This window comes from Balaenoptera borealis (genome assembly GCF_965194805.1).
Source record: "Balaenoptera borealis genome assembly, contig: HAP1_SCAFFOLD_774, whole genome shotgun sequence".
Classification (NCBI taxonomy): Eukaryota; Metazoa; Chordata; class Mammalia; order Artiodactyla; family Balaenopteridae; genus Balaenoptera; species Balaenoptera borealis.
Window position 1 is genome coordinate 179,794 of NW_028123427.1, and position 10,730 is coordinate 190,523.

The 10,730-nt window shown below is 51.7% G+C and overlaps 1 protein-coding gene across 1 annotated transcript in view; it reads right to left on the reverse strand.

The window, feature by feature from the left end:
* LOC309621643 (glycine receptor subunit alpha-4) overlaps window positions 1-7,601 on the reverse strand; it is a 31,739-nt gene extending 24,138 nt beyond the window's left edge. Inside the window, exons 1-6 of the mRNA XM_082409035.1 lie at window positions 7,420-7,601; window positions 3,385-3,515; window positions 3,056-3,123; window positions 2,203-2,426; window positions 1,993-2,075; window positions 104-244 (exon numbers count right to left, since the gene is read on the reverse strand). Coding sequence (XP_082265161.1) covers window positions 104-244; window positions 1,993-2,075; window positions 2,203-2,426; window positions 3,056-3,123; window positions 3,385-3,515; window positions 7,420-7,490 — 718 coding nt within the window. The 5' untranslated portion in view covers window positions 7,491-7,601. The remainder of the gene's footprint in view (window positions 1-103; window positions 245-1,992; window positions 2,076-2,202; window positions 2,427-3,055; window positions 3,124-3,384; window positions 3,516-7,419) is intronic.
* Between the last annotated feature and the right edge of the window lie 3,129 nt (window positions 7,602-10,730).

A 10,730-nucleotide genomic window follows, 5' to 3' on the forward strand; every position in this document is an offset into this window, starting at 1 on the left:
GGTACAGATTGGACCTTCAGTAGAGGCCAGCTGCCTTGCCCCTTTCCCTCCCATCTGGAGGCCCTCTTGTGGCCCACAGCCAGTAAAGATCTTGGGTTTTTACCTGTGTTGTAGCGCTTGGTACAATAGCCTAGATCCTTCTCATCCCGCAAGACAAACTGGGGCAGAGTCAACCCCTCAGCCACTTGGACAGCAGGAGCATCTTCCAGCCACTCAAACACGAGGTCATTCATGGTGTAGCCAACTGAAAGTGACAGAGATGGCAGAGGACTGCAGAGTGTGGTGGTTGGACAGGGGTAGGGAGAGGGTTAGAACTGGCAGGAAAGAACAAATGAGGAATAAGGCCTGGGTTTTAGGAGTTTCATGCTCATCTTGGAAAGGAAAACCATTCGGAAGAGGGTCAATTGCCTCATGGGCCCAGCCTAAGTGGGTAAATCAGAAAGATTCCAGATTCCTCTCCTACCTAGTTCTCAAGCTTTAGAAAGGCCCAAAGAGAAATTATTCTGGCAGACCTAGAAAGCACGTCAAAAGGCTTGGAAAGATGTCAAGGAAACCAGCTGGGAACCTCCTGCCCTATCTCAAACCCAGGGGAGTAAGCATGTGTACCGACCACATGTCTTGAGCTGAGCCAGCCTCAGAGCTGGGGCTTCTGCCACCTCACTCCAGGGAGGAAAGAGCTATTTATACCTTGCCAGTCATGCATGGGACAATGTGCATACCACAGACTCCCAGCCAGAGTCCTGACCTGGGGCAAATTGAGAGCTAACATTGAAAATGCCAAGTTGCTCACAGATAGCTAGCAGTTCACGAAGGCTCTTGCCACATAGATGACTATACTCACACGTCGGGTAGAAATGGGAGCAGAAACACCAAGGCTCACGGATGTCCAGTGTAGGGCCTTGGCCCAGAGTAGCTTTGTGACTTTGGGCAAGTCACTTCCCCTTCTGTAAAATGCTCCACCTACTTTTCAGAGGGGGTAATGAGGACCTGGATGTGAAGGTGGTTTATGAACTCTAAAAAGCTGACCACATAGGACATATTCTATCCATTACTGTTATTATATGTTGGAAACAGCCTGACAAGACTTCTTCTTTGAGGATCAAATGGATATCTCCTGATGCCACAGTCTCACTTGCCCAGGAGATAGCAAAGGAATGGACATGGGCGATGGTCCAGCCTTGTTACCCTTTAGCTTCTCTGCACTTGGGGCAGCCTCTGCAGGCTGGCAGCCCTGCCCTTGGTAGCCCTTGGCTGACCTTGCTATCCTGGGTACTGTCCTATGCCTAGAACTGTCCTCTCCCACCTCTCTACAAAAGCTATCTGTACACACTACTATATGTAAAATAGATAAACAACAAGGACCTACTGTATAACACAGGGAACTATATTCAGTATCTTGTAATAACCTATAATGGAAAATGATCTGAAAAAGAACATATATATATATATATATATATATATATATATATATATCCGAATTATTTTGCTGTACACCTGAAATTAACACAACATTGTAACTATACTTCAGTTAAAAAAAATTATGTGTTCACAAGGAATCAGGATTCAAAGACTCCCCCCTTCCCTGCCAACTCTGGATTTTTATAGGCATCTTGAATGTCTTAACTCAGGGGAAGTAAAGGTAGAATTACTTCAGGCACTGTGAGAGGGAAATTATATCTGGACAGAGGAGGTACCCCTCAAATGACCCTCCACATCCAGCATAAGCACATTTGTATGTAAGGCTGGAGCCTTCCCATTCCCCGGCCCTGTGGGGCAGCCAGACCTGCCAATAGCGAGGGGATGGAAAAGCACACTGGGCTGAGTGTTAGCAAGCCCTGGCTTCTAGTCTCACCTGTGCCAAGAGCTCACTGTGTGTGCTTGGGGAAGTCCATCCCCACTCTGGGCTGCCCTTCTCCTGTCTGGACTATCATGGTGTGGGGTTAACTAGCTGGTATCTCAGGCCTCACTCTGTGACTCTCTAGGGACACTTACAGCTCTCCAACTGCATCGTGCAGGTCTGGATATCCATGGGGAAGTTCTTCAGGTCCATTGGGCAGGATAAAATGAGAGTCAGCCTGGCAGGGACAGTAAGAAAGAAGTTAGGCCGGCTTACTGGGGCTCAGTACAGCACAGGGAACCCTCCGCCCACCCCTCAGCCTCTACCCCTTGCCCCAAGCTCTCCTGGCTGTACGCCAGCTGCACCTGATGCTGTAGAGCACGTTTCCATTCTTGAAGATGCGCAGCAACTTGTTGTCTGTGGTCACCTCGTGGAAATTGGCCCCTTTCTCATTGGCAAAGAACAGGTCTGGCTTCCAAATCGAGTCCAGCATGGAGGGATCGAGGTCCAGCGAGTCATCAGGATATTCTCGGTAGGCCAGGCGTGGGTCGTTCCACTGCTGCCGCAAGAAGACGTTCACCCGGTAGTCCTGAACAGAGATGGGCCCATCAGAGGCAGTGCTATTGCAGGGGCCTAGCAAGCCTACCTGGGCAGGAAGGCCATGAGGAAGAAATGCTGGGAGCACATCTCAGGGGCAGTGGGCATTTTCCACTGGAGAAGGAACCTGCTTTGGGCTGATATGGTAAAGAAGGGAAGGGAAAAGACATTTATTAAGTACTTACTATGTGCCAGGCTCTCTGCTAAGTGCTTTCTTCATATGCATCATCTCACTTAAATCTCATGTCAACCCTGAGAGGAGGGTGCTGTTATGATCCCCATTTTACAGATGAGGAAACTGAGACAAAGAGAGATTTGAGTAACCTGCTTAAGAGATGGTAGAGTCAGGGTTTGAACGCAGGTTTATCTGATTTCCAAGCCTGTGCCATGCATCAAGCTACCTTCCAAACTGGACCATCTGCTGCTTAGGCTAGTCTGCCTTTAGCCACTAAAACCCTGGGCTGGGGAAAGATAAACTCCCAGTGACCGACTTTGGACATCCCATGGCTTTAGCCATGACCCTGAAACAGGGAGAGGATGGCAGAGGGAGGAAAGTCTTTCTATCTGGTGGGCTTCACCCATTCACACTAGAGTGGAAGCGGGAGCAGGGCGATGCTTTACCATGGTAGTCTCGGTGATGGAGCTGAAACTGTTGATGAAGATGTTGCAGGTCACGTTCACAGGTGGGCCTAAGGGTAGCAAAGCACAGCCATATTGGCAGGGCATTCCCGGAATCTGGGAGAAGTTTCCAAGACTCCCTCCCTGAGCTTGAGGCCAGGGTACTGCTGGCCCATGGATGATTGGGGAGGGGACGCTCCTTCTGAGCTGTGAGAGCCAGCCCTGTACCTCCAGCCTCCTGGCCCTGAGGTAGGCAATGGGGGCTAGCTCTGCAGTATGTCCCCAAAAGAAGTGGGGAGGGAGGGGTTTTTTGTAGGATGAATGCTTCTTACCTTTAAAATTGGGCCGAATCCTGGCATCATATCCAGATGTTCGCCCCATAAGCTTGTCCAGGAAATCAGAGGGGGACATGGGCTGGGACACCTTGGTCCCAGATTTGACTTCTTCTTTTGCCAAGGCCACCCTGGACAGGAGAGATAAAGAATTAATAACTGAGATCAGTTGTATTCTGCCTTTATCACAGACCCTCTCCTTCCTTGTTCCCTCCCCACTTTGGCTGGTCTCTCCATCAGGCAGGAGGATTAGGAGATGGGTTTCTAGGTGCCCACTTGCAAAATGAGAAGTACAGAAACCCATAAGCCAACACAGCAACTCAATAGTTAGTCCTAGAAGATTGCTTTCACATACATTAGATCTTTTTGCCCTCAAAATTCTCAGCGTGATGGGGGTGAAAACTGTTATTTCCATCTTATAGGTGAGAAAACTGAGGCTTCCAAAGGAGTAATCTGTGAGACTGTAAATTGGTGCAGCCACTGTGGAAAACAATGTGGAGTTCCCTCAAAATATTAAAAGTTGAACTACCTTATGATCTAGCAATTCTACTTCTGGGTATTTATCCAAAGGAAACGAGATCACTATGTTGAAGAAATATCTGCACCCCCCCCCATGTTCATAGCAGCATTATTTGCAATGGCCAAGACACGGAAATCACCCAAGTGTCCATCAATGGATGAATAGATAAAGAAGATGTGGTGTATATATACAATGGAATACTACTCAGCTATAGAAAAGAATGAAATAATGCCATTTGCAGCAACATGGATGGACTTGGAGGGTATTATGCTAAATGAAATAAATCAGACAGAGAAAGACAAATACCATATGATCTCATATGTGGAATCTATTAAACGGATAGATAGATAGATAGATAGATAGATCAACCGTCCAAAAGAAAAGTGACTTGCCCAAAGTCTCACAGCTGGTGAGTGACACAGGGCCCAGGACAAGGACTTGAACCCAAGGCTGAGGCCTCATCCAGTATTCTCTTTCTGAAGGTGCCTTGAACATACTCAAACAAGAGTGACAGAAATAATGTGGCTGTGGCACTGCTTTGCACATCTGGCCTAGCCAAGGGTGGGAAGGGCTCAAGGGCAATTTACACCCCTGAGAGTTGGTTTTAGTTGCTTGGCCTTCATGCTGATTCCTCAGGGGCTAGGACCCAGCTTCTGGAGAGGGCAGCTTGGCTTCTGGTGTTTGCCCCAGCAGGAAGCTATATTCTGAGCTGAACCTCAGTTCAGGGTTGTGGCAGCTGCAGGCAGGTAATCTCACCTTGGCAATAAAATAGGCAGGAAAGCAGGGCTCTAGGAGCATGGGAAAGCCTCCCAGTAAAGTGGCCATGCTGTGAAGGTCAACTCCCATCCTTTCTTCCTAAGAGCTTCATTTTGAGGAGGGGGCCAGTGTGCTTTGGCCTAGCCTAGAGGCCAGCCCCCTTCTCCCCTGACAAGTTTCCCTCTAAGAGCAGCAAAGTTCCTTCCATATGCCTGCTTGTCTGCTTACCAGCCAATAGCTAGACCAGAGACCAGGAACTCAGCAAGGGCTTGAGGGCAGGCGTGGGGCTCACACTGAGCTCAGGCTGGACTCCTGGCTGGGTCCTGTGGCTCCTGCTCCATCCTGCCGTCATCACCAGAGCCAGCTCCCCGGCTGCCACTACTGCTGCTGCAATGCTGGGGCTGGGAGGTGGGGTGACTGCTGTCCTGGGTCTGAGTCTCCTTTGAACCAGCGAGCTCCTCTTTCCCAGTAAATCTATGGACCTGCCAGTGACTGATAGAATAATACAAATAGCTGAGGCACCATGCTAAACGCTTTATCTAGTATAGTTCTCACATCAGTCCTCTCAATAATCACTCTTATTATCCTCCAGCTATAGTTGAGGAGTGCAAAATGGAGTGACTTGTTCATGATCATACAGTTCCTAAATGGTAAAGCTGAGATTCCAACCCAGAGCTACTGACTTCAAAACTAAGTCCATCTACCGCAATACCATGATGCAAGCAGCCCAGGGCGGTCTGCCAAGGAACCAGAGTGGGGGAAGGTCAGTGGCAGCCGCACCCTGACCCTTAGAGTCTTGCTTCCTTGAATCCCATGAGCAGGAGGAAGCTCTTACCCTGGGAACAGAGGCCACCTTGGCCCCGAGCGGGGGTGGCCAGAGCAGGTGGCCTAAGCAGGCTCTGAAAACCCAAGGAGGCGGGTGCTGGTGCTGGTGCAAGCAGAGGTCCATGGCTTCACCACGGGGCGTCCACACTGGCCAGGTGCTGCTGCTGGCCGCTTGTCACCTGCCTGCCGGGAGGCCACGTGGCCCTGCAGGTGGAGCAGCCAGACCCTTGCCACCGTCCTCAGCCTCACTCTCATGTCACCTCTCCCGCTAACTCCAGCCCCAGGACCCTGGGACTGGCTGTGGGCTCAGCTGTCTTGGGCCCCAACTGCAGTGACAGCCCCGCTTTTCCAGGGTTACCTTGTCTGCGGACCTGAAAGCAGAGTCACCGTGTGCGGCCTCTCCTTGCTCCCTTTCATTCCTGGAAAGTTCCAAACACTGGCAGGACTAGGGAGGTTCCAGAGCTGAAAATCTTTCTCATGGAAGGCCCTGGGGTGGGGTAAGGGGAGAACGCTGATTCTGCTACTGGGTACTTAAGTGACCTTGGCCAGGTCACTTGCCCTCTCTAGACCTCAGTTTCCGTAAATACAATGAAGGATTTGGTCTCAAGATTTCCTGGGCTTCCCTGGTGGCGCAGTGGTTGAGAATCTGCCTGCCAATGCAGGGGACACGGGTTCGAGCCCTGGTCTGGGAGGATCCCACATACCGCGGAGCGGCTGGGCCCGTGAGTCACAACTACTGAGCCTGTGCGTCTGGAGCCTGTGCTCCGCAACAAGAGAGGCCGCGATAGTGAGAGGCCCGCGCACCGCGATGAAGAGTGGCCCCCGCTTGCTGCAACTAGAGAAAGCCCTAGCACAGAAACGAAGACCCAACACAGCCATAAATAAATAAATAAAACAATTAAAAAAAAAGTGTTAAAGATTTCCTAAGGGCCTGCCTTGCTCTAATCACTCAAGTGGGAATGCTGCCACCAAAGCTTGGGCCTTGAGGCAACTTCCCCTCCAGCAGGGCCAGCAAGCATCAGCTGGGTGCCCCCTTCTGCCTGCATCCTCCTATCAACTCCAGCTGAGCTGCCATTGCACTTCGGGCTGCTTTTCACTCTGAAGAAGTTTATCACTGCCCCCCCCAGCCACTGCATCCCTGCCTGATTGCCCCCTAATGTGTCCGCCAGCAGTGAGGCAGGAGGCTCCTGAGAGGCAAGCAGATCTTGGCGTGCTCCTTGAATGAAGAGGAGGAGGACGATACCGCGGTGGCACTCACCTGCCTCCACCTTGGGAGGCATTCTTCTGACCAGTTCAGCCCAAGGCACAGCCATCTTTCCTCCTCAGCTCACCCTATCCACCTAGAATGGCTCCTGGTCTAATGAGAAAGTGAGAATGGGTGGGAGGCCATTTACAAGGAGCCCAAAGCATGTCTTGCCCCCAAGCCCAGGAAATGATGGCCACTTAGTGCCCCTCCAGGGACAGTGAGCTGCCAGGTTCCCCCCGGGCAGGGTAAGGTGACTGCAGAGGGCCAAGGTTTGGTCAGCCAAAATCATTCTGATATGGTTTTGGGAAAATCCTTGCTCCTTGAAATCTCTTGGGTGAGCAGCTGGCAGATGTTGGTGTCATTTTTAAGGATCTGAGGAATGTGTGGCCAAGCTGGTAGGGAGATATAGGGTTGCATGGCAGGACAGATGGCTTCTGTCCCGGGGCTCACTCCCTAGCCCCTACCCTGGCCCAGGAAAGTCTCACCCATGCAGAAGCCTTCCCACCTGCTCTGGAGCTTTGACAGCCTTTATGAAAGTCTCCTGGGATCTGATTGGGGGAGGGTGTGTCCTGCCCTGCAGCCTTCCAGACTGTGGGCTTTTTGTAAACTTCAAGGAAACTGTGCCAGGGCCCCTGCTACCCCCGGCCGGTATTTGCATGCATCTCCTTCTCACCCCCACTCAGCTCACCTGAGGAGGACCTGCCCTGGCAGGGTCCAGAGGAGAAGGAAGGAGAGGGTTGCTGGAACAAGAGTTGTCATTCTGCGGGGACCCTGGAGTCCTTTCTCAGCCTGGCTGCCGAGGTGAGAGGGGGTATCCGGGCGGGAACGCCGAAAGTACAGAGCCTTCTTCCTACTTGGGCCACTTGCAAGGAACCCAAGGAGGGCCGGGCTAGGAGTTGCACGCTCTCTCCTCTTCTCTCTTCTCTGCCCCGTCCTTACCAGTCAGGGGCCAGAACTATTCCCCTGGAAGTGATCCTGACACAGATAACCTGCTCCTGCTCTGGCTCGCCTGGGTCTCCGGAGGGCCTCAGCCCTGCCTGCTGGGGTGCTGAAGGAGATTCTTTTTAGGCAGCAATCACTCTCTAAACCCTGGAGAGTCTTGGAGGGGAGGGAAGAGGGAGACTGTAGGAAGATGTTTCCCTCCCTCCCACCTCCCCCTGAGATGCACCCTCTGAAAGCAGCAATTTAAAGGCACAGTCGCCAGCAGCTGGAGTGGGGTTCCGAGCGAGCCTGTGTGCTGGGGAGGAGCTTGGGCTGCCGCTGCAGCCTGGAGAGGGCCGGAGGTGTTCTGTCTAGCTTCTAACTGTCCAGCTGGAGGAGTGCATGCAGGCTGCCCTGATTCCCCAACCTCCCCAGCAGTTCCCCTTTTAGCCTGGAGCCAAGCTGTGGCCGAACTCTAAAGGCTTAATGATTTTTGTAAGGGGGAAAAAAACCTGAGAGGGTTTAGGCGGAGCCACTGGGTTTCCTCCAGCTGACAGCTTCAGGGCTGAGAGGAGATGAGGAGGAGGCAGAGGGCAGGGGTGGCTTTTCCTCAACCCTCTGGGTGGAGACACAAGGGATGGATAAGGCAGAGGAACTTCAGAGTTCTCCTATGTCTGCCTGCCTATCAGTCTGTCCATCTGTCTGTCTGCATGACCCATCTTCATCCTTGTAGTTGTGCATCCTCTTTCCTGCCTGCTTACCTCCCTTAGCTCATCTCTGCTGAGCTTGGGGGGCTCTCTGAAACCCCCTTTCCCCAGCCTGGCTAGGCTGTGAGGAGGAATAGGTGTCCCTGGCAGGGGCAGGGCAGGCCTGGCACATAGCAGGCTTTGCAAGCTTCAGAGGAGTCAAGGGGGCCAAGAGCAATGACCCAGCAACCCCGAAGCCCAGGATGGAGTAGAGAGGCAGGGAGGGTGGGCCGGTCCCCATCCCCTTGCTTCTGCCCATTTGCTTATAGCATCCAGGTGCTTGAGCAGCTCTTTTCCTGTCGACCTTTCCCCAAACTTGCTCAAGCACCACCTGAACCCCTCAGGGACTTCCGCGAGTGCCTCCCTCCCTCCCTCCCTCTTTTTCCCTACTTTCTTCCTCCCTCTCTCCCTGAAGCTTTCCTTCATCTTTACTCTCTTCTTCTCTAATCTCCCTTCCTGTTTCTTTTCCGGGTCTCACCTTCTGTGTCTGTCTCCCCCTCTTCTTTCACCCTCACTTTCTCTCCATTCCTGTTTTCTCTCTCAACTTCCCATCATCTCCATTTTCTCACTCTCTCTTTTTAAATTACGACGTGAGAAGCAAAATGTTTTCATTTATTCTGCAGTGGAAATTCTCACAACAGCTCGTCGGAGTTCTTGAGTGTGTACTCAGGGGAGGGGTCGGTGCCACTTTATAGGGGTCAATTCCAGCGCTGACTGCGGCCCCTCAGCCCCACCAGAGAAGGGTGTGTGGGGATTGCAAGCTCTTCAAAGGGACCCACTTAGAGGCAATGATGGGTAGAACTTGTGCTGCATCTCCCTTGTGGTTGTGTTATTATTAAAGAAGAGGAATTTTTAAACCACCAATGAAGGGGAAAGAAGATAATTTTAAAGATTACGCACTGAAATGTTGATGGCGGAGCTGGGCTTTTGGAATTGGGACTGGAAACATTATAAGCCTGAAATCATGCTTATATGGTCAGTAAGTACAAAATACAAAGTACTAATTTTCCTGAAAATATCTTTAGCAGCTCTTTCACCTGCTTACCCTCCCTCCGTGTTTTCTGTAAGCATCACAATCCCCACTCCGTGGGCAGGAACCAAGCCTTACAGCACCTCTCAGGGCAGAGCTGCAGGCTAGGGCACTAAGGGGGGCGGGCAGCAGAAGCACTTGATCCTGTTTGACTCACTCCCTCTGACAAGCTTGATTTTGTCACTTCCCCTTCCTCAACTCTTCCCTATTGCTTTCAAGCTTCCCTATTGCTTGTTCAAGGCGCTGCATGACCTGGTCACTCTGCTCCTCAGCTGATGCATCTCGAGATCCCTGTCTCTCCAGCTTCCACGTTGTTTCACAGGTTGTTCCCTCTGTCAGAGTACTCTTCCCTCCACTCTTATCCTTCTGGACTAAGTTTTGTTGTCCCCCTCTCAAGGAAGACTTCTTGAACTGCCCCTGTCACCCTTCAGATCTGGGTTAGGAGACCCTCCAATGTGTTCCTACAGGACCTTCGCCTTCCCCTTCACAGCACCATCACACTCCGTTAAAACCGCCCGCTTACTTGACTCTCTCCCGGCTACAGACCTCTCAAGCTTCCTGAGGGCAGAGACACGTGAGCCACCCAAATCCCAGGGCCCAGCCCAGAGCCTGGCACATTCCAGGCAACTAGTGAACATCTGTTAAGATGCATTCTGGACACCCAGAGATACTTCCCCAAGCCAGTGCCTCTGCATCTTTCTCTGTCAAATGAGAATGATGAGTCTGACACAGAGAGAGAGAGCCGGCATGAAGCAATGGTAATAAAGGGAAATGAGAAAACAGTTTTCATTCTCTTGCCCCTTAGTCCTGAGGCGTCACCTTCAGTCATCTGGGATTCTAGGCTAATGGAAGGCACAGGCCCCTGGGGACTGATCCATTGTCTCAGGTCTCGCCCCCTGTGTGTCCCGTGGGGTCCCTGAGTGCTGAGAACACAGCGGGATCAGTTTCCTGGGAGGAAAGATCCCTTCTTATGAAATGCTGCAGCCATGACCAAGGGTCTGGCCGGCATGTTGAAGGGATACGGCTTCCCAAGGGTGCTGAAAGGTTTTGGGAGAAGGAGGGAGGCCAGGGAGGCAAAGAACTGGATAAGCTGCTCCTAGGAGGCGACAAGAAGCAGGGGAGATGCCCATCCAAGAGTTCCCTCTACTAATAGGAAGCCACGCTTTCTGAAGATGACCTCAGCATTTTCTGGTGTGGGAGGGGCACAAATTTGTGTCCAGCCTCGCCCCACAAACTTTTTCTCTTCTTATTATCAAACTATGGTGTATGTGAATCTCCATGATCCAAAATGTATTGCACCCT